Source organism: Zeus faber (assembly GCF_960531495.2).
Source record: "Zeus faber genome assembly, chromosome: 12".
NCBI classification, from domain to species: Eukaryota; Metazoa; Chordata; class Actinopteri; order Zeiformes; family Zeidae; genus Zeus; species Zeus faber.
Genome location: NC_137196.1, coordinates 7232715 through 7253601, shown reverse-complemented (window position 1 = coordinate 7253601; position 20887 = coordinate 7232715). Strand labels below are relative to the sequence as shown.

The window sequence follows — 20887 nt, the reverse complement described above, 5'->3', positions numbered from 1 at the left end:
TGTTTTAATTAAAAAATAATTTTACTTCAATTTTTATTTTTATTTTTATTTTTTATTTTATGATTCCATTTTTTTTGGACTGTTACGCTTTTTTATGCTAATGGTCTGCAGTTTCCAAACCTCACCAGAATAAATTCCTAGTGGTATAGTATTATAGTAGTAGTATGTGTAAATGAAAATAAACGTGGGGGGCCTCCCCCTTGTGGTCCGCGGACAAATTAGAAGGGGCGCAATTAATTACAGAAATAATTAAATATATATATATATTAATATATATTTTAAGCACTAATTTGACATGGCATAATTATTTATTCATCTATTTATGTATTTATTAGTCATTCAAAAATTCATTAAAAAATTATTTATTTGGATTAACTTTCTGGCCGATACACTTCCTGCTGTCTCTCGATCCGATACCAACTAACCAGAGAGCCTTGTTCATGTCTTCAATTAAGAACGAGTCCACCAGTTAATTGATCGCTGATGGATAGATGGATAGATAGAAGGATAGATGATCGGATGGATAAAATAAATAAATGCTAAAATGGCCCGCCAAAGTATATTTGGCGGCAGTTAATATACCTAGACATGGAAAACACTGCAGTTTTTGGCCAAATTACCCGTGAAAAGCTCCCACACTTTGGAGGTTTTTTGGTCGTGAAGGTGTTGCCATCTGCTGTTTGTTCACTTAACTCCAGAGAATACTGAGTCAGCGCAAAAAAACACAAAAAAAACAAAATACGCAATGACATCCCCAACTACTCAACTATTCATTTTGTTGGCAACTAATTTGGTCATCAATTTTTGTCAACTACGTTTATTATTTGTTGCGCCACTAACATAAACATAAGGAAATCAGATAATTAATCTGCCAGCTCGGTCTGGTCCGCAGGTTCTGCTCCTGCCCCCACACGATCCTCACTGAAATGGAACACAACATACATAACCTCGCCCCCGCCAGGTTGAGCCAATCGGTCCCGTGGCCCCGAGTAGCTCAATTGGGTGCAGGTGGATGGAGGAGCCAGTGCTGGGTCCTGCGGAGCGACGCTTGACCACACCCCCCTCGTCTATCACATACCCCCACCACCTGACTAAGGCTGGGGAGCCATCCGGCGCCAGCCTGCCAGTCCTAAGGACTGTTTTTACGTCCTTTTTCGTCTCGGGCCTTGGACTTTTCAAGACCGCGCCGGTTTTATCTATCTAGGATTGGACCAGTTCTCCACCCAAGTGGTACCCCAGATACCTTACTTCCCCCCCTCATCGGGGGCATTGAGTAGGCATCGAATTTTGACACCTCGTTCTTTCTGTAGTTTAAACAGGACCGACCCATCGTTTTTACCTACTAACACGAAGGGGCTACACCAGTCACTTGCAGACTCCTCTATCACCTCCATGTCCAGCATGGCCTTCAATTCTATCTGCACAGGTTTGTGCTTTACACGTTAATTATTTAATTATTTATGGAATGGAATTTTGATCGGCACGTGTATCGTGACGTCAGTCCGATATCCGATGAGTGAATGACGTCAGTATTGGCACCTGATACCGATATTGGATCGCATCGCTCCCATCTCTAGTCTAGTCCACTAAGACCAGCACAAAACGGTACCCCCGAGCACTGCAGTCCAATGGCCCGATGAGGGTCCATACCGAGTCTTTCGAATGGGGCCTCAACTAGAGGAGGGGCCAACGGCGCAGACAGTACCACTGAGGGGTTGGCTAAATGGCACTCAGGACACGCGACGCACCTCTGATGCACATCTGCCCAAATGCCTGGCCAAAAGAACCAGGCCATTAACCGCTGAAGTGTTTTTATCCCGCCAGAGGTGAACAGCCATGGGGTTGTGGTGAGCGGCCTGGAAGAGCATTTCGCAGTGGCTTTTCGGGACCAACAACTGGGTTATCTTCTCTCCTCACTTATCACCATAAAATACGGGTGAGTGAGCGCAGCGTCCGCGAGCTCGAATTTGCCGTTGATTTCAATAAGCCGCTCAAAGGCCAAGTGTAGAGTGTTGTCCTGCGTCTGCTCCAACTGAAAGCTGTCTGTGGAGGAGGCCAAGGGGACTGGGCAAGACCCCAATTGGGACCCCACCCTTGACCCTGCGGCACTCCCCCTTGCTTCCCTCATTAAAGCGGCAAACTCTGGCCAATCAGTACCTAAAATCAGGGAGTGCGACCTTATGCTTTTGCCCTTATACCGAATCTCAAGCCAGATCACATGTGACGACTCCACCAAAGCCCAAGGTCGAACCAGACATTGCTGGACCATCTTCTGTGAGAAACTGAGAGGTCCGCCGGACCGGCAACCCAAACCACCTGTCCTAGCTCCATCAAGGGGCAATCCCGCTGGATGTGGTCAAGCCGGCCACAGCGCCAACACCCTGGCCCAGAAGCCTCTGGAGCTGTCTGTCCCCCCCCCCCCCCCCATCGTGGTGCAACCTTGGGAAAGGAAAGAGGGTAGAGAATGAAGAGGAGGGTTATGGGAGGGAAGCTGGGCCCTGCGATACTCCGAGACCCGGTGGGTGGTTGTCCTCGGTCCCCCGATAGAACGGGCAGGGACCCACGTGAGGCCATCGACTGGTGCTGGGTGCCAGGGTAGGACGAGGACCCGCTGGCTGCCCCGGTTGAACTGGGAACGGTCCCGGTGGTGCATGGAGGTCTGCCCGAACACATCCGTGTGGCTGTCCGCAAGCTCCACGGTGGCCTCCTGGCTGTAGGGGGCGTTGGCAGCGGATCCAGTTTGCAGTCCTGGCCAGAAGGCTGAGAAGGAATTGTTCGAGTATTTGGTCCCTGGTCCAGGCGTCAGATTACACCCACCTCCAGGCGGCGTCCCACAGACGTTGGGCATAGGTGAAAGTCGGCTCGAGTTGGCAGGTCCAGGCCCCAGAACCGGAGGCGGTGACCTTCTGGTGCCTCCCGACGCAGTCCAGGACCACCCTCAGGACTCTGTAGCCATAGTTAAGCGCTGTTGCTGTACCTCCCCCGTGAGCAGAGGAAGCAGACGCAACGCCCTCTCCTTGTTGTTCTAGCTGGCCGCCTCCACCTTCAGTTCGAAGGTGGCGAGGAATGCCTCCAGATCGTCCTCTTGCATAATTTTCTGGAGGCTGCTGGATGGGGGGGCCGCCGGACACCCATCACCCTGGTCCTGCAGGAGCCCCCTCGGCAATTTGTGGCCCAGGCTTGTTTGTTCCGCCTGCATATCGGCTCAATAGTCCCGGCTCCAGCGCTTTCCCCCTCCATGTTCCTGTTTGGGCACCACTTGTGGGAGACACTATCCACAGGTACGGGTCCAGGGAGGGAGGCAGGGACTCTCTGGCAGTGAGGTGCCGACAAGGCGGGATTTTTTAAGGTAAAGGCACGCTGGCCACCGTCAACACAAGATAATCAGATAATCAATCTGCTGGCTCAATCTGGTCGCGATCTGGTCCACAGGCTGTTCCTGCCCCACGCGATCCTAACTTGAAAGGAAACACAACACACATAAAACCTTGACCGCGCCAAGTCCCAACAATAGGCGCCCGTGGCAGCAATTAGCCCGATCCGGTGCAGGTGCACCACTGTGGGAAGGAGCCAGCACTGGGTCGACACTTGACCACACCCCCTCATCTGTCACAATCATATTTTGGAGAAAATACATTACTGCAAACATTCACTTGCTGATCTGATCTGATCTGATGCCTTTACAGGTAGTTACCGTGGCCGTCTACTCCTTTTTCGGCTTCTGTTTGATCGGCCGGCAGTTCCTGAACCCCGAGAAGGGTTACAAGGATCACAAGCTGGACGTCTATGTGCCCATCTTTACACTGCTCCAGTTCTTCTTCTACACTGGCTGGCTTAAGGTACTGTACATCGGCGAATTTGATACTCGGTTCGTTTTTAGTTAGGCTGCGGATTGGTTGTTTAACTTTGACATCTGATCCGTATTCTCTAGGTTGGGGAGCTGATCATCAACCCCTTTGGAGAGGACGACGACGACTTTGAAACCAACCAACTTATTGACCGGAACATTCAGGTGTGATGTAGAAAGGTCTCTAAGGAAGCTTGACGTATATATTTCTTTATTTAGTGACATAATTTGAGTTGCGTGCCACTCTCGTATGCAGGTGTCCATGTTGGCGGTGGATGACATGTACCAGAACTTGCCTCCAATGGTGAAGGACAAGCACTGGGCACAGAGACACTTCTCCATCCCTTACACCCAGTCCACCATGGTGGAGACCCTCAAACCGGTCTTCAAGGGCTCCACCTACGACATGAGGTAAACCAAACATGACACTAAAAGACGCTACCACCTTTGCTTCATTATCAGCACGTAGGAGAATCTTATTGGAGTGGAAGTCATGCCCCCCTCTCCCCCCAAAAAAACAAAACATCCCCTGCGGCTCAAAGACCTCATGATGTTTCTGTTTCTAAACATGGAAAAAATATACAGAATATAGACCTTGAGGGGGTCAACCGCAAAATTTGAGGCCAGGTGGGGTTCCATAATACTTTATTCCAGTAATCTAAAGACTCCACGTTGACACCACCTCATCGTTAATAAATGTTTTTATCATTGCATCTCTTTTTACATTATCTTCTTTATTGATGAACACTGGTTCTCCATCTTGGTCTTCTAATTGACAGCAGGGTCTAACCAAACATTTAATCTTAATTTTTTTTTCTTTTATTTATCGATTTATCTATTTATCTATTTATCTATTTATATTATTATTAGTAGATTTTTTTTCACTTAATGCCTTAATTGTGTTATATGTGGGACCTCATGGGGGTGGGAAGTGGAAGATGTTTTTAAAATAAATAAATAAAAAGTACATTTATCAGTTATAGTATTTGAATCTGCCTGCTTGCAGAATAAATAAATAAATAAAACAAATTTAAATACGTTTTTATTTTTCTATCCTCCACATCTAGGATGAGCGCCGAAGAACTTGTGGTTCACCAGCCTGAGACACAGTACCTACCACTTGTCAGGAGCTCTCTGGGCAATGATCGTGACAGCGTAGGGCCGAAAAGGAAAAGAACATTACGAGGGGGAAGCCTCCCATCTCTAAGGGGCTGCTCATCGTCATCATGTCCAAATGAGGAGGAGGAGGAGGGATGCGATGATGGCGATGCGGAAGCTGTGCACGCACTCACTCAACACCGTGACATAATTGTTTCAAATCTGAACATACAGGAACACGTCATGATTAAGCTCGTGGAAAACATTTAGCTCAGTTGTATGTTCTTTGTTCCAAGAATGATTAACAAACCCTTCCCTTTAGGGAAAAAAAATGTCATGAATATTTTTTCAACACAAGTTTGTTAATCCACCAAGGAGATATACATTTTAAGTAGATCCTTATTTTTTTTTTTGTTTTATAAATTTGGTGAACTTAATGTATATAATATTACTTCTGTACTTGTGTCTTATCGTATATTCCGCTTATAAATGTATAAATGTAATTATTTTAAAACGGGCAATATTTCGATAATATTACATAAAGTAGATTGTTTCAAACCATGAAAAGTTTTCACTTCTGTTGATCTGCAATAAATAATAATAAATGTAGCTGCAGGCAGCAGTACGTGGGGTCCATGGTAGTTGGCCCTTCGTTAAAGTTCAATGGATAAGGGTGCTTTGGCTCTCTGTTCCAGTGTGTTTTGTGACTACAGAAGTTCATTCATTCCGGCCTTGGTAACACTGGTTTTCTATAATCAGGTGGTATTTGTGGCTGTGGGTGGGTTTCCTACGCCGCAACTAACGCATTCATTCTGAAGTAGGGCTGCATGATTATGGCTAAAATGATGATCACGGTTATTTTATTTTAGGCAATTATTTATCACGATTATTAATCCAAGTTGGGGAACAGAATTATTTTATTGCATTTTGTAAATCAGCAAAACACTGCCTTCACAATAATTATATATTTTATAAAGCTATAAATAAATAAACTAAGGTAAGTGGTTTAACGGACTTCAATCGTAGAGGATATATAATGTAAATAAATTGATTTCACTTGGTTCATAGTCGTTTTAATAGGAAAAACAGACATGAGGTCATAGTTAATATTTTTTATTTATATGTATTTATATAACATATCTATTTATATTATATATGATGTTGTATTTATTTATATTATATATTTAGAATGAAGATTTTCTGTATCATATTATATTATATTTCTGTAGATAAATAAATGCAGCATTTTCTGTAAACTGCAATTTTTTCCCTGGGAGTTTTCTTGGGACTTTTACTCTGAAATTGAGGTTACGGGTGACGCGAAGGGCCAAAACTCTGAACATTAATACCGTATTTCCGCGTTCTGTTACACACATCACATTACCTCTCAAGAGTTGATGGTGAGTGGGCTCTTGTCCAGGTTGTATTTTAACATTATAACCAAATCATATTTTGTTTCTAACCTAATTTTAATGAAATGACAATATATCAGCGAGACATCTGTGTTACCCAACGTCGCTATATTGACTTTATAGCGTGTACTAGCTAACGTTTCGCTCCCTGGCTGGCAAGGGGGAGTTGATTTCGATCTTCTCGGGTGGGGTGTTTTCTTAGATATTTGTTTTGAGATCATGGCGTTTGCCCATTTTAGACTCTTTACACACCGAGTAATCGACAGCAGACAAATTAGTCACCGTAATGCCAGCATCACTCTGTTTGAGTGGGCAGAGGCGGACATTGCTTTACCACAGCTTTGCTTCACACGAATGTTCTGTTTTGTCTTGTTTCAATGCAATTCAGTTCAAAGGGCTTTACTAAAATGGACAGCACACGTTGACATGCCAAATCAAATGGAAAATAGAAAGTCGAGGACACCATCTAAAATGTAAACTCAACAGAAAAAATGTAAACATTGATGTAAAAAAAAAATCTATACACAAGTGAAGATAACCAAAAAAACAACAATAGAAATTTGTGGGCAATACACTCAAAAATATGAATATAAATCTGTAAAGATAGCATATAATAGATAGATACTTTATTCATCCCAATGGGAAATTGCAGTGTAAGAAATAGCTTACATAAAATAAATAGGCAAAAATTACAACAAAGCAGTGGAATAAAAAAGTAAAAGAAGACAACAACAACCTAACAGTTGACTGTACCCAATAAAATATATACTAATATACACTAAACTTAATGATAAACAACAAAATATATAACCTAAAAACAAAAAATATATATTAAAAAAAATATAAGTGACCCAGAAAAAAACAAAGAAAAATTAGGTTGTATACAATAACTTATGAAATAAAGCTCGTAGTAAACCAGGAAGCTCAACCTAAGATACGAAAAAAATATGTAAAAAATACAAATGTTTATATTTCTTCATCCCACATAATTTTTATATATATATATATATATATATATATATATATATATATATATATATATACACACACACACATAGAGTACATACATATACAGATAAGTAAAGATTTGAACTTGTTTTGCTGAAAGGGGAAACTGCTGCTGCCGCTGTCGGGGATCAACAAACGAGGGGTGAACCCTGGGATGTCAGGTGACGCCCCGCCGCTGTGCTGACACTCCCTGCAGAACGCCGTTTTGCCCGGGTGGCGGTGTCATGTCCCTAGGCGACAAACCTCATGTCCGGCTGGGCAGGATCCGCTTCCTCAACTGCTGCATCGAAAGCTTCAAGAGGGGCGAGGTGGTGCCTGAATGCCTCTGTTACGTTCCCAAGGAGGTATGCTATAAAATCTGCAAAGATTCCTCATCCGCTACATCTGCGTCGTCCAGCACATCTGCTGCCGGTGGTACCATTGGAAAGACATTGGTCCCCGTGTTCGAAAGCCCCCATCAAACTGCCCAGAGCAAGAAGTTATGCAAGTACAATATCGAGCCAAAGAAGGGAACGTGCATTCGGACTACGGGAGAGGAGTACTGCAATAGTCAAGGCCTTTGGGTAAAAATAAACAAGGTGAGCATCTTGTTTCTGACGAACCTATTGTAAAACTATTCATTCCTATTATACATATTTACTCCTGCAATGCGCACTTAAAGAATACACTTAACACAACACGATTTTTTGGTCCATTCTTTTTAGGGTCAGGGACCGACTCATTGTCTATTATTGTGCTCCATTTTTTCGGACATCTCTTCAGTGCTTTTTATTTCCAAACACACCGCATTAGGAAAGATCACCTGATGTAGCTTGACATGTCCGCCTCTTTCACCAGGAGCAGCTGGAAGAGCACCGCATGGGACAGGACCTAGAGGAGGGCTGGATCCTGGTGTGCAAGCACACGGAGGGTGGGGACCGACTAGTGCCCGTTGAGTCGGCAGAGACGCTGAGCCGCCACCAGCAGCTCTTTGGCTACGACCACAAGCCTTGCGACAAGTGGGAGCAGGTGGTGGATGTGGAGAACTCCTTGCACCTTGGCTCTAAACCCAAGGTGGCGGAGTGCGATGAAAGCGCCGTCCAGAAACTCCGGTGAGTTGCTTGCATCGCATGAAATGATTACGGTTTAACTATCAAAGAACCAACACACACACACACACAGCTTAATTAAGATGCTGAGTAAGGAAACTGTTAACATGCTGGGTTATTTTTAGTACTATTATAATAAAGATGTACACCATTGTCTGTGTCTCTGCCGGAGGGACCTGAAAACGCCACTCGGGTGGCGTGTGGATCTGCCACAACACCGATAAGCCACAACGTTAAGGCCACCTGCCTAATATTGTGTAGGTCCCCCTCTTGCCTCCAAAACAGCTCTGACCCCAGTGGATCAGTTTTGTTGTTCCAACACATCCCACAGATGCTCGATCGGATTGAGATTTAGGGAATTTGGAGGCCAAGTCAACACCATGACCTCTCTGTCATGTTGCTCAAACCATTCCTGGATAGTTTTGGCAGTTATTATGCATTTTCCTGCTTTAAGAGGCCACTACCATCAGGGAAAACTGTTGCCATGAAGGAATGTACTTTGTCTGGAATGTTTAGGTAGGTGGTATGTGTCAGAGTAACATCCACAGGAAACACCAGGACCCAAGGTTTCCCAGCAGAACATTGCCCAGAGCATCTCACCGCCTCCGCCGGCTTGCCTTCTTCCCATTGTCCATCCTGGTGCCATTTCTTCCCCATGTTAATGACGCACACACACCTGGCCATCCACATGATGTGAAAGAAAATTAGATTCGTCAGACCAAGCCACCTTCTTCCATCTCTCCATGGTCCAGTTCTGACGCTCATATTCCCATTGTAGGTGCTCTGACTGGTCTGCGGCTACGCAGCCCCATACGCAGCAAGCTGTGATGCATTGTGTGTTCTGACACCTTTCTATCATAGCAGCATTAACTTTTTCAGCAATTTGTGCTTCAGTAGCTCTTTTTGGGAGTAAGCCAAGTCTAGCCCAGACGGGCTGGACTTGGCTTACCACGAGCATCAATGAGCCTTGAGTGCCCATGTTGTACTTCCTTGGACCACTTTTGGTAGGTACTAACCAGTGCATACCGTAAACACCCCACAACACCTGCTGTTTTGGAGATGCTCTGACCCAGCTGTCTAGTCATCACAATTTGGCCCTTGTCAAAGTCGCTCAGATCCTTACGCTTGCCCATTTTTCCTGCTTCCAGTTGATGAGTAAATGGCTCAAATAGCTGATTTTAATTGAATTTCCCCAACACTCTGTAAGATATGTGCCTCCCACCTGGACCTATGAGTGCGATGAGGACCTGGTGCACTTCTTCTACGAACACATAGGAAAGGAGGACGAGAACCTGGGGAGTGTCAAGCAGTGTGTGACCAGCATCGATGTGTCTTCGTGTTCGGTAAGTCACGTGTGATCAAGTTTTGTTGTTGTTTCAACGCAGGGCTGGGTACTGTTTGGGTCTTACAGGTTATTTTGCCGCCTTATATGTATCAATTCCATTATTGATTCTTACGTACTGAGTTATTAGAGATAATAAGGCTACTTACAGCCCTAGCAGAGTTGGTTTGTTTACTTAACAGATAGGCTTGGGCCGATTTACAATTAACTCGTCTATTGGCGATCAACTCCATCGATCTCGATTGACATTGATGACAGACGATTTTTTTTTTATCCGCCGGGACAAATCAGAGCATTGAAACTGTGTAAGTGCTCTGAAACTAGAGCAGAGAGAGGGGGCGGAGGCTCTCGCCCTCTCCGCTCAGAGCTGTTGAGTACCCACTGGTGATCGGATCTCACTTCTCCGTTCTACAGGCCCATGCAGAGACGTTAAGGGGCGCATGCTCAAAAAAATTATTATATCTTCATGAATATATCTTTCCCAGTCAATCCGCTACCTTGATTCACAATCACGCTTAAAAATAAATAAATAAATAAATAGAAAAATTTAAAAAAGATAAAAAGGGCACCATGGGGAAAAGGGGCGAAGTGCTCAGGCACTCTTTGCACATGCCTGCTGCTCAATATGCACATTTTGTGTTTTTATAACATAGCAATATATAATATAATCTCATAGAGAAAGATTTTCATTTTATTAATTCCTTAGTTTCTATTATGGAAAATGAAAAGGGTAAACTTAACTCAGAGAATTAGAGTGGAGTTTTTTTGTATTTTTTTTTCTCTTCTCCAGACAGTGGTGCACCATACATGCGTGCCGGTTCCCGGATCCCGTAATTGTTTTATTATTTATAAACACAACTGCAGACTTGCTAACCTGCATGCATTTTTTGTACGAACTACTCAATTCTTGGTCAAAATACGCAGGTACAAAATGCCAGCTGAAACTTTGAAACAAAAGAAAATGATATACCGTACATTTATTGGGTATTTAAACTACATCCCTCGGATTGGACCAGATGCTACGACCTGTGGTTGTGTAAGCCCTCCTCTCCGCTGTTACGCAGCGCACTGAGCGGTACTTTATTATTCACAGAGGCTTTACGCTGCATTTCTGAGGTAGGATGGGAAGTAGGAGAGTTATAATAAAGCACATAAATGTTTACCGTAATGTTAACATATAAAATGTGAGATGCACCGATCGATCAGCCGGTGACCGGAATTGGTTGGTTTTCACCGGCCAATCAGTGTCAGAAATATTTTCAGATTCTGTGCCGGTAAAATTTACACGCCCTATACTGTGCTTATGTACTGTACTCATATAAATGCTCCAATACTCAAACCCGATACCAACGTAATGTAACATAGATGCGTGGTTGATGCTCAAAAAAGAGAGTAAACGGTCTGCTGTTTGGAGGTACATCAAGGTAAACAAATAAGATTAGATAAATTATTGATCTATCTCCTGACAATATTCCAACATTTGGCAGACTGCGTTTATATCACTGTCACAGCAGAGCTCCACTGGGGATGAAATTATTATTATTTTTTTTTTTTTTTTAACTTTGTTCTTGACGAGTCACTCAGTAAAACAAGTCGTTTGATTTTATTCCCTTGGATTTTAAGCACAGTGAGCGAAGGAGGACTTTCAGTGAATGAGAGAGGAGATACGGCCATTTATTTTAAGTATCATATAAATATAAAAATTAATGTATATTTGCACTTAAAAGTGAAACAGACTTTCATTTGAAGTTTGAACTGGACATTTCCATGTTAGTTATATGTTGGATCCTACTAAAACTCAATGAGAGTTACAGGTTGAATTATACTGAAAATTGGTGACAGTCCCATGTTCTATTTTATTGGAAGTCAGTGTTGGTTTCATGTTCTATTATTGTTCCATAGTGAATAATGACCAAACATAAACAGTGAAATGAGCAATCTCACTATTGTGGCAACTGAAAATTGCAGTGTAGTCCGTATGTGCAGCTGTCCATTCACGTGAGAGTGATCAGATCACAGGATGTGTTTTTCATTAGCGTACAGCAGATCAGAAATTGGAATCTGCATGTCAGACTTAGGAAATAGGAATCAGCCAAGAAAATTACAATTGGTGCATCTCTAGTTGGTAAGCATGTTGGGTTACTTTACGAAATGATGCATTTCAAGGGGTTTATCCTAATAAGATGAATGTGTATACTGTATATACTTAGCTGTAGTAGCTCAGATACGATGTGATTATCCTCATTACGAGATGGCTACAGTGTGAATAAGTGATGGAGTCATTTAGTTGCATTAACGCAAACACCACAGAGACTCCCTGTTACACTATTGTGGTACTCAAAATATTTTCCCAAGGTTGTCAGGTCTGCAACTGAGTTAAGGGACTCTCCCGTTTCAAAAAAACCTGTGCGTCCCCACTGTCAGGAGTCGGGACAGTGTGTCCCTGTTGATCTCCATTGGTATTGGACTTAATTTAGTAAAAACTGGATGTTTGTGTAAATACTTTACTTGTAAACAATCAATCCTACACCTCTGGGATGGGGAGACGGCATTTGCCACATCACATTATGTTCTATGAGTGTGCACGCGAACCCCTGATAAAATTGTCAATTGGAGATTGCTGCCCCCCAGGGATCAATGATTGGAATTTTGCACGATCGCCCAAGCCTACTACCAAAGACATTGCTGTGCAATATCTTATAGGAACTTATTTAGAACATTTAAGACATTTTTTGACATAAGAAAAGGTGTGCTCCTCTAGGTTAATGCTGTGATGCATGTTTGTAGTTGTGCAATGCGTCCTTAAAATTTCCCAACATTCAATATTGCCAACATTGATAAGAGGATTCGTCAGGCACTTTGGAACCGGGGCCTAAATACTGTATGAACCAATTCCTGTGGTGTAGAGCAGTGTTTCCCAACCTGATTTATTCCAAGGCACACTTACTGTACAATGAAATAATCCCACAGCACACCACTATCCTGTTTACCCATAAATATATCAAAATTTATAATTGTGCTTATTATTATGGCCTTCTAGTAGTGATGTAAGTAAGTAAAAATGTATTTATATAGCACCTTTCCAACATTAAATGCAACTCAAAAGGCTGTACAACAGCGCATTAGAAAGTAAAAGATTTAACCAATAATGAAACTCAAAAACATTAATCAGAGAATAAAAGATTAAAATCAAGCCATTAATCATATACAATCAAGCCATTAATCATAAGAATTAGCAGATTCAAAATCAAAAACATTAATCATAAGAATTAGAAGATTAAAAACAAGCCAAAGCACAGTTTCTAATTTACAGTTTCTAGTCTACTAATTTAGACACCTAAAGATTTGTGGCCTATACATATATTTAAAAACAACAAACTGTCCCTCAGTCTGTGTCTAGTCTCCTTTATTGGAATGTCAGCTGACCTCGGCCCTGTCTCTCCACAGCTGCGACACAAGGTGATGACACACGTTGGGGAAAAACAACTAGAGTACCGTAGAGTTACAAAGTGCTGATAAAACAATAAAAGTCTAGGTAGGCCTACTAGGTACAGTAGGTACAGCAATAAAACAGTAGGTACAGCCAATAGGAAATAGCAGTGCAGTGGAAATAGCAGTGCAGGAGAGCTCTAGTTGTAGGCTAGAGTGAAATGTGGGGTTTAAGCAGCCACACCTGTCTTCAGACTCGGTTATTGGGCCAGGGATCAGGGAAGCTGTGACGACCCGGCTCGTAAGGGGAAAGGGAAGCAACATAAAACCCATTTTAGTTGGTAATATAAAGTTATTTATTAACAAGGAGCTTAGATTGCTTAATAATAAAACACAAGATGCAAACTACAAAGGAAAAAGGGCCTGCAAGTGCTGTTCAAATCAACAACCATATATAACAAAAAGGCGACTCCTTAAAACAAGAGCTACAACTATCTTGATCTAAAAGAAATCAAAACAAAAATAAAGCCTCACTGTCTAATTCTTACCGAGCCAAAAACAGTCCAAACAGCACCCCTGCACTTAGTGTGTCTAACAAAGAAAACTATGTGTGTTCTGTCAGTGCTGAACAGGAAACTACACCTGTCCTCGTCCCCAGGTAGTTAAACTGGTGCCAACCAAGAAGTGGGAGGAGCAGCCGAGTCTTATGACCATACCAAGCCTGACAGAAACGAAAAAAAAACACTTAAAAGGGTTCCACACATACACACACAAAGCAGGAGCTGGCGGTGGCTGTAACAGTGGCTGTGTATGCCTGTTGCTTGTAAGAGCAATCAACGAGCAACAGGTAAAATCCCCATCCCCACATACATGGGGAGAGAGACTCTCCCAGAGCAACAGGCGTACAGCCACCCTAGATCCAAGACAGGTGTGGCTGCTTAAACCACACCACCCTGACATCACATGATGCAAGACTCAATCACAATTCGTTCGTAGCAAACACACCTTTTAAAGAGTCCTGGAGCATTTATGATTCTTGTGAGAGTTGGAAAATCACGACTCTTTTTATTGAGTCAAACCTTTCATCACTACGTATCGTCGTCACTTTCAGAGTGAAATTAGTTTGATGAGCACAGAGCTGCCAGTCTGTCTGTAACTGATGAATTAGTGCAGCCTTGTTATTTTGATCCTGCAACACGAGACTTCATTTCCATTTGTTTTTTTTTTTTGTTGTTGTTTTTTTTTAAGTGGAATTGTCACAGTGGTTGAAAGAAACTGGTGTAGAGTCATCCAGTCAATATGGAAACTGTCTATGAAGAAAGGGTTTGGCCGTATACACTGCAGTCTTTATTCTTTGGTCCCTCTTTGGTCCCTTACTGAGGGTGTCATAATATTTGCAGATCTAGTCTAAAGAATGTCTGTACTGCTGTTGTATACTATACAGTATGTCACTGATGGGTATTTGTTGGTAGGAGGACCCCAGTGGTGGTGCAAGCTGTCTGACAGATGGAGACACGGAGACCTACTGGGAGAGTGATGGCATGCAGGGCCAGCACTGGATCCGCCTGCACATGAAGAGAGGCACCGTGGTCAAGTAAGAGATTTTCTATTTATATTAAAGCAACATATTAGTGTTTGCATTAAATCTACATTCTCTTTTTGTGTTGTCGTGGTATTATGTTGGCAACGTACATGCTAACATATTTTACTTTTTATTATAATTGTGTGGGAAACTTTAAATGCTTATAAGTGTATTATATTTACCAGTACGGTGGAAGTTTAGTTTATTATCAATATTTTAGATTTTTTTCCATTACGTAGAGGATTTTTGTAAAGCGCACTATTCTCGTGTCCCCACAGCAAGTTGATTTTGACGGTGGACTCCACCGACGACAACTACATGCCCAAGAGAGTCACCGTTTTCGGAGGCGAAGGGGACAACCTGAAGAAACTAAGTGATGTCACCATAGATGAGTGAGTGTATCCCAAATGTGTTATGAAACGCCGCCTCTAGACAATTTCATGTCCGGCCAACCCCCGACAATCTGTCTCCAAAATGGGAAATAGGGGTGCGGTATGGTGATAAACAAAGCAGATTCTCACAAATCATAAATGTGTATAAATCTCCATAATTGAACTTATCATCTTGTTTTGAGGTGGACTCACTTAATAGGCTTATCATCAAAAATCTGCAAAAACAAACCATACTGAAGGTGGCCTTTGGCTTTTAACCCAAGACTAAACGCGATGTATCTCAAATTATTGCTTTCCCCATCAACGTGGAGCGCAGAAACCGTACTTCAAGTGATCAATCTTTCTGGATCTTTCTTCCAGCAATCTGATTGGAGAAGTGTGCGTTCTGGAAGACATGACGTCCCACTTGCCTGTCATCGAGGTCCGGATCATTGAATGTAGAGGTGAGAGGTTATGTTTCATTACTTCGGCATAGTTTCTTGAATCGCTGTCTCCTCTGCACTATGAGTTTACTCAGAAGGGAAAGGCGGAGGCAATAGCTTCCAACCACAAATGTGAACCTGGACTTTAGACGCAGATAGTCGACCTAATTTGGCATTACTATTGAAGGGGAATGAGGTCATAGTACCATTAGGTCAAGTCTCTATCGCTATTTTCCACCCCTCCACCATCTGCTATTCCAGACGAGGGCATCGACGTCCGGATCCGGGGCCTGAAGATCAAGTCCTCCTGTGAAAGGGACCTGGGCCTGAATGCCGATGTGTTCCAGTCGTCCAACCTGGTGCGCTACCCGCGGCTGGAGGGCACGCCCCCCGACGCCCTCTACCGTCGGGCACTGGTCATCCAGAGGTTAGGACCCACTTTCTAGAGCTACGACTACAGGAAGCCTCGTTACCCATGAATGGGACAATGAAAGGCAGTTTCAAATTACATTTTCAGCATTTGGATATGCTGCGAATAATCTTGTAAAAAGAAAACATCTTTCTTCGAAGTAAACCGATGTGGTCGACTCTTTCATTAGCTGTAAATGAAATTCGCTAGCCCGACAGCCAAGCCCCAATCCTTACCTTTTTAAAGTAAAAGAACGGCTGACCTGAGCAATACTGCAACCTAAAAATAACACATTGAGAGAAGGGAAGAGTTCGAAAAACCCTGACTACGTGATACTCGAATGCTTCATCTCATTAGTTATTTCTGTGTTTTCTCTCCCGCTATACAAGGTTCATCTCTCTCCTGGACAGTCTGCTGCCTCATTTGGTGCCTGCCTGGGACTACAGCCTGGGCACCTTCAACCACATCAAAGTGAGAAACCAAGCGCATGTGGACACCTGAGAAGAAAGCTTCCATTTTAAAGCAAAAACAAATATTGTTGTTGTACCGCCCTACAGAGCATCAAACAGTTCCTGCTGCTGTCCAAGCGTCGCTCGGCTCTCATCGTCCAGTGCCTGAAGGACTCGGAGACCAGCAAGCCCAACTTTATGCCCCGACTCTACATCAACCGGCGTCTGGCCATGGAGCACAGGGACAACCCCTCGCTGGACCCCAGCTGCAAGAACGCTGTGTTCACACAGGTAACAAGATGAGTGCACGGAAGAGCAGAAAATGGACTGATCCCATTTTGTTTGCTGAAGTTTGTGGGTAAAAAGCTAATATCAAATCAAATAAAATGTTTTGCTCCATGCAGGTCTACGAGGGACTGAAGCCTTCTGACAAATTTGAGAAGACTTTGGATTATAGGTATTTTGTTTATTTCCACAACACATATGGCTCTAAATCTAGCATGTTGTATTGCCTGAATTCCTGCACAATGCTCTTCATAAGATACTAAATTCCTCTCTAATGCTGCTGCAAAAGAAATATTGGATGTGCATTATGGTGGAAGAAATTGGGTGAATGTCGTTGTGGTTAAGTTTAAGCTTATTATTACACCCCCAATGCCTATTGATTGAGGTGCTTTGCGGGTTAGGGTAAGGAGGTGCTGTTAAAACGAAAAATGTTTTAATGTGAGCCTGTGAAGACCCTTCTAGACTGTAAACTGCAACACACAACATACAAATAAACAAACAAATTTGACTTGATCCTTGAGGGACCAACGGTTTCAAATCTCCTGTCCTCTCCTCACCGGCTGCCAGGTGGCCCGCTAGGTATGACCAGTGGTGGGAGTGCAAATTCATCGCCGAAGGGATCATCGACCAAGGGGGCGGGTTTCGTGACAGCCTCGCCGACATGTCTGAGGAGCTTTGCCCTAGCTCGGCTGAGTGTCCTATGCCACTGCCTTTCTTCACCCGAACCTCCAACCAGGTGTGTGCTTCCCATTATCCCCTTCGCACGTTCAGGTTATTTGGGTTTTTTTTGTGAATCTGCTTGCTTTACGTGTGTAATACCATGTGTAATAGTGATACAACTTTTTTTTTTCCAGGGAGCTGGAGAGGCTAGGGACTACTACGTCCCCAACCCATCCTGCAAGGAGTTCCACAGGTTTGAGTGGATTGGCCAGCTCATGGGAGCCGCTTTGAGAGGAAAGGACTTCCTGGTCAGTGACTGTACCTCCGCACCATCAGACCATGTATTAAGTGAGCTGATGTTCACCTATGCCCGTTTATTTACCTTCTGCTGTTTGATCCTGAACACAGGTCTTGGCCTTACCTGGGCTGGTCTGGAAGCAGCTGACTGGAGAGGCAGTGAGTTGGAGTAAAGACTTCCCTGCTGTGGACTCTGTTCTGGTGAGGACTATAAAAACTATCTATCAATCTATTTAGGCTTATAATTCGCTACATTGGTGCAGCTACGTTGCTATGTTCTGAAACTAGGTCTGATCACCTGGTCGGGGATTTTTCTGCAATAATGACTGGCTGGCCGCACATTATCCTATATATCCCTGTTATTAGGTAAAACTGCTGGAGGCCATGGAAAGCATGGACCAGGAGACGTTTGAGTTTAAGTTTGGCGAGGAATTGGTCTACACCACCCTGCTGAGCGACGGCCAGATGGTGGAGCTCATCCCCGGGGGCAGTAACGTGGCGGTCCGCTATGAGGACCGCATGGAGTTCATCCGCCTAGTGCAGAAAGCCCGGCTAGAGGAGAACAAGCAGCAGGTGTGTATGTGTTTGGGAGAAGCAAAATGAAGAATGAGGGGACAGCTAAAAAGACCAACATTGGGATTTCACAAGATTTAAAATCAGACCCTGGAACTGCTTTAACAGAAAGAAGTAAAGAGGTAATTTTGTGGGTGTTCTGAGTAGACGGGGCACAAAACTAAAAGGCAGTCTCTCAGAGCTCATTGCTGATATTTGGAGATATCTTAGGTGTGATCCATTCCTGGTAAGTGGTATCGAATTTGGACGGGATGACTTTGTGAATTGTTCAAATAACTTTTGTGTGTTAATTACCCTTTTTCTGTTTTCAACACTTGTGCGTGTGTCTTCAGATTGCAGCCATGCAGGCAGGGCTGCTCAAGGTGGTTCCCCAGGCTGTGCTGGACCTGCTGACCTGGCAGGAAGTGGAGAAGAAGGTGTGTGGAGACCCCGAGATCACAGTGGAGGCCCTGAAACGCCTCAGTAAGTCTCATTTTTTTCCAGTCATCTTCCAGCTGCCTTTTTAAAACAAGAAAACCTCAACATTGTTTATGAAAAGAATAGCTTATACAGCATGTTTTGCAAAAATAAAATAATAATGAACAAGAAAAAAAATTCAATAAAAAAACACCGTAAGATAATAATGAATAAACAGCTCACCCTCAACTCCGACCCAATTGAAATGCAGAATACAGTGGGTGAAAATGTTTCTTCGGGTGACGACATCTATGCTCTTCTACCAAAGTTTTGGATTGCATTTGGGATGAAAACATCAGAAAAGAAGAAAAAATAACTATAGGATCACACTGTTTTCTCAATTCCACTATACAGCACGATACGAGGACCTTGAACAATCAGATGTCAGAGTGCAATACCTGTGGGAAGCCTTGATGAACTTCACCAATGGTAGGGTCATACATTTTTTTTCTCCATATAACACATCATTATTGTCATTGAGAACTACACTTTTATCAAATGTGTAAATTGTTTTTTTCTGTCAAGGAAGGGGGCCGTGTGTTGTTCCCCGGTCGTTCGATGTGATAACAGAATATCTTATTTGTGGATTGGGTTTAGTACAATTTTATGGACCCTTTTTCCCATGCAACGAGAAAGAAATGATTACATTTTGAACGTTATCCATGTCGAGGTTTTTTGTTTTTTTTGTGAGTCATGCCATTTTTGGACATTTAGTGTTTGTTTCCACCAGCAGTTACCGTCGCTTCCCCATGAATGTCTCCTCTAGCTTTAATAACATGGAACCTTTAAACTGCTCTGCTTTGGTCGGAGGTTCGCGCTTAAGTGCTCCGGGATGCCTGGGTATCTATAGTTTCATAGTTTTCATATTTTATGTCATTTCAGAGGATCGCAGCCGGTTTCTCAGGTTTGTGACTGGGAGAAGCCGTCTCCCCGCTCCAATCTATATCTTTCCGGACAAACAAGGGTAAGCAAGGGCATTTCCTCCAATCAAATCTTGTGTACAATGTTATCTATTGTTCCATCCCTAAATGCCTCTGGAACATGAGTGTCTTTCATCCAAAATGTTTAAAACCCTTTCTCTCGCCGTCTAGCTCCGAAACGACAGATGCTCTTCCACAGTCTTCCACATGCTCCAGCACCCTGTATTTACCCAACTACCCAAGGTAGGTATCAAGAAAATACAACCATTGATTTGTAAATTCAAAAGGTTTTGTAAAACCCTTCGCTCTGCATTGTACACCATGGACATGGTTCTGAGCACTTTTAACCAAGGAAGCCTCTTCATATTGGTGATTTTGCTTAATATTAAGTTAACGCGGTGAATGTATTTCTCAATGTTAACTTGCCCAACTTTCGATTGCCCCCCTCCATCAGTGCGAAGGTGTGCGAGGAGAAACTGCGCTACGCTGCCTACAACTGCGTTGCAATCGACACAGACATGAGTCCCTGGGAGGAGTGATTTCCCTCCTCATTGCTTTAGGACATCTCTACAGACGTTCACTCCTAGAATCACTCTCCAACAGAGGAATATTGCCATGATTAGCACGATATCTCACATCTACACATTTGCCAATCACTCTTAGCTGTATATAATAAAGAATTATATGGTAACAAAGACATTGTTTTAGTTTTTTTATGAGTGACTGGTGGGGGGGGGGTACTACAATCTTCCTGATCTACAGGGGTTTTTTTTCTCTGTCTGACTGTCTAACTATAGTATAATTATCTATTTATCTGTTTATCTCACTTAATATCAAATACAGTAGAGATCTACACTTGTACTTGTACTACAACTTGTACACAAAAAATGAGCTATAACAGATCACGTCTTCCCCAAGATAACACATACAGTATACCACATCTACCAAGTGTTCAGTAATAAACATGAATAATAAATATAGCTGCAGGTATCAATACTCAGGGTCCAGTTTAGTCGTTTTAGGTACGTATGACAGTTTTCCGGGTTCTGTGAAACGCAGCACGAGTTACAAAAAGCAGCTGTCTGCGTGTGGCTGTAAACCAGGGTTTGTGATTGCTATAACTCACTATGAAGCTTGTGGTAATACAACTCTGCTGTATGTCGGTCTCACCGTCGGTTATCCAGACTGTGATACGAGGCCTATACGGTGCTGTAACTG

General features: G+C 43.1%; 2 protein-coding genes across 2 annotated transcripts in view; both read left to right on the top strand.

Moving 5' to 3' along the window:
• Positions 1-7549, top strand: part of best4 (bestrophin 4) — a gene marked incomplete at both ends in the record, with an annotated part of 8909 nt that extends 1360 nt beyond the window's left edge. The window contains 9 exon segments of the mRNA XM_080011238.1: positions 1825-1936; positions 2210-2404; positions 2548-2587; positions 2718-2948; positions 3687-3839; positions 3932-4012; positions 4104-4258; positions 4915-5002; positions 7466-7549. Of these exon segments, the coding sequence (XP_079867364.1) occupies positions 1825-1936; positions 2210-2404; positions 2548-2587; positions 2718-2948; positions 3687-3839; positions 3932-4012; positions 4104-4258; positions 4915-5002; positions 7466-7549 (1139 nt within the window).
• hectd3 (HECT domain containing 3) lies at positions 6286-20327 on the top strand. Its single transcript, XM_080011053.1, has 20 exons — positions 6286-6345; positions 7466-7943; positions 8203-8456; positions 9661-9796; positions 14697-14818; positions 15085-15198; positions 15559-15641; positions 15882-16047; positions 16419-16500; positions 16587-16769; positions 16883-16935; positions 17331-17499; positions 17618-17731; positions 17832-17921; positions 18087-18293; positions 18626-18755; positions 19104-19178; positions 19632-19713; positions 19841-19912; positions 20124-20327. The coding sequence occupies exons 2-20, from the start codon at positions 7590-7592 to the stop codon at positions 20206-20208; spliced, it is 2571 nt and encodes an 856-aa protein (XP_079867179.1). The 5' UTR covers positions 6286-6345; positions 7466-7589; the 3' UTR covers positions 20209-20327.
• The last annotated feature ends 560 nt before the right edge of the window (positions 20328-20887 follow it).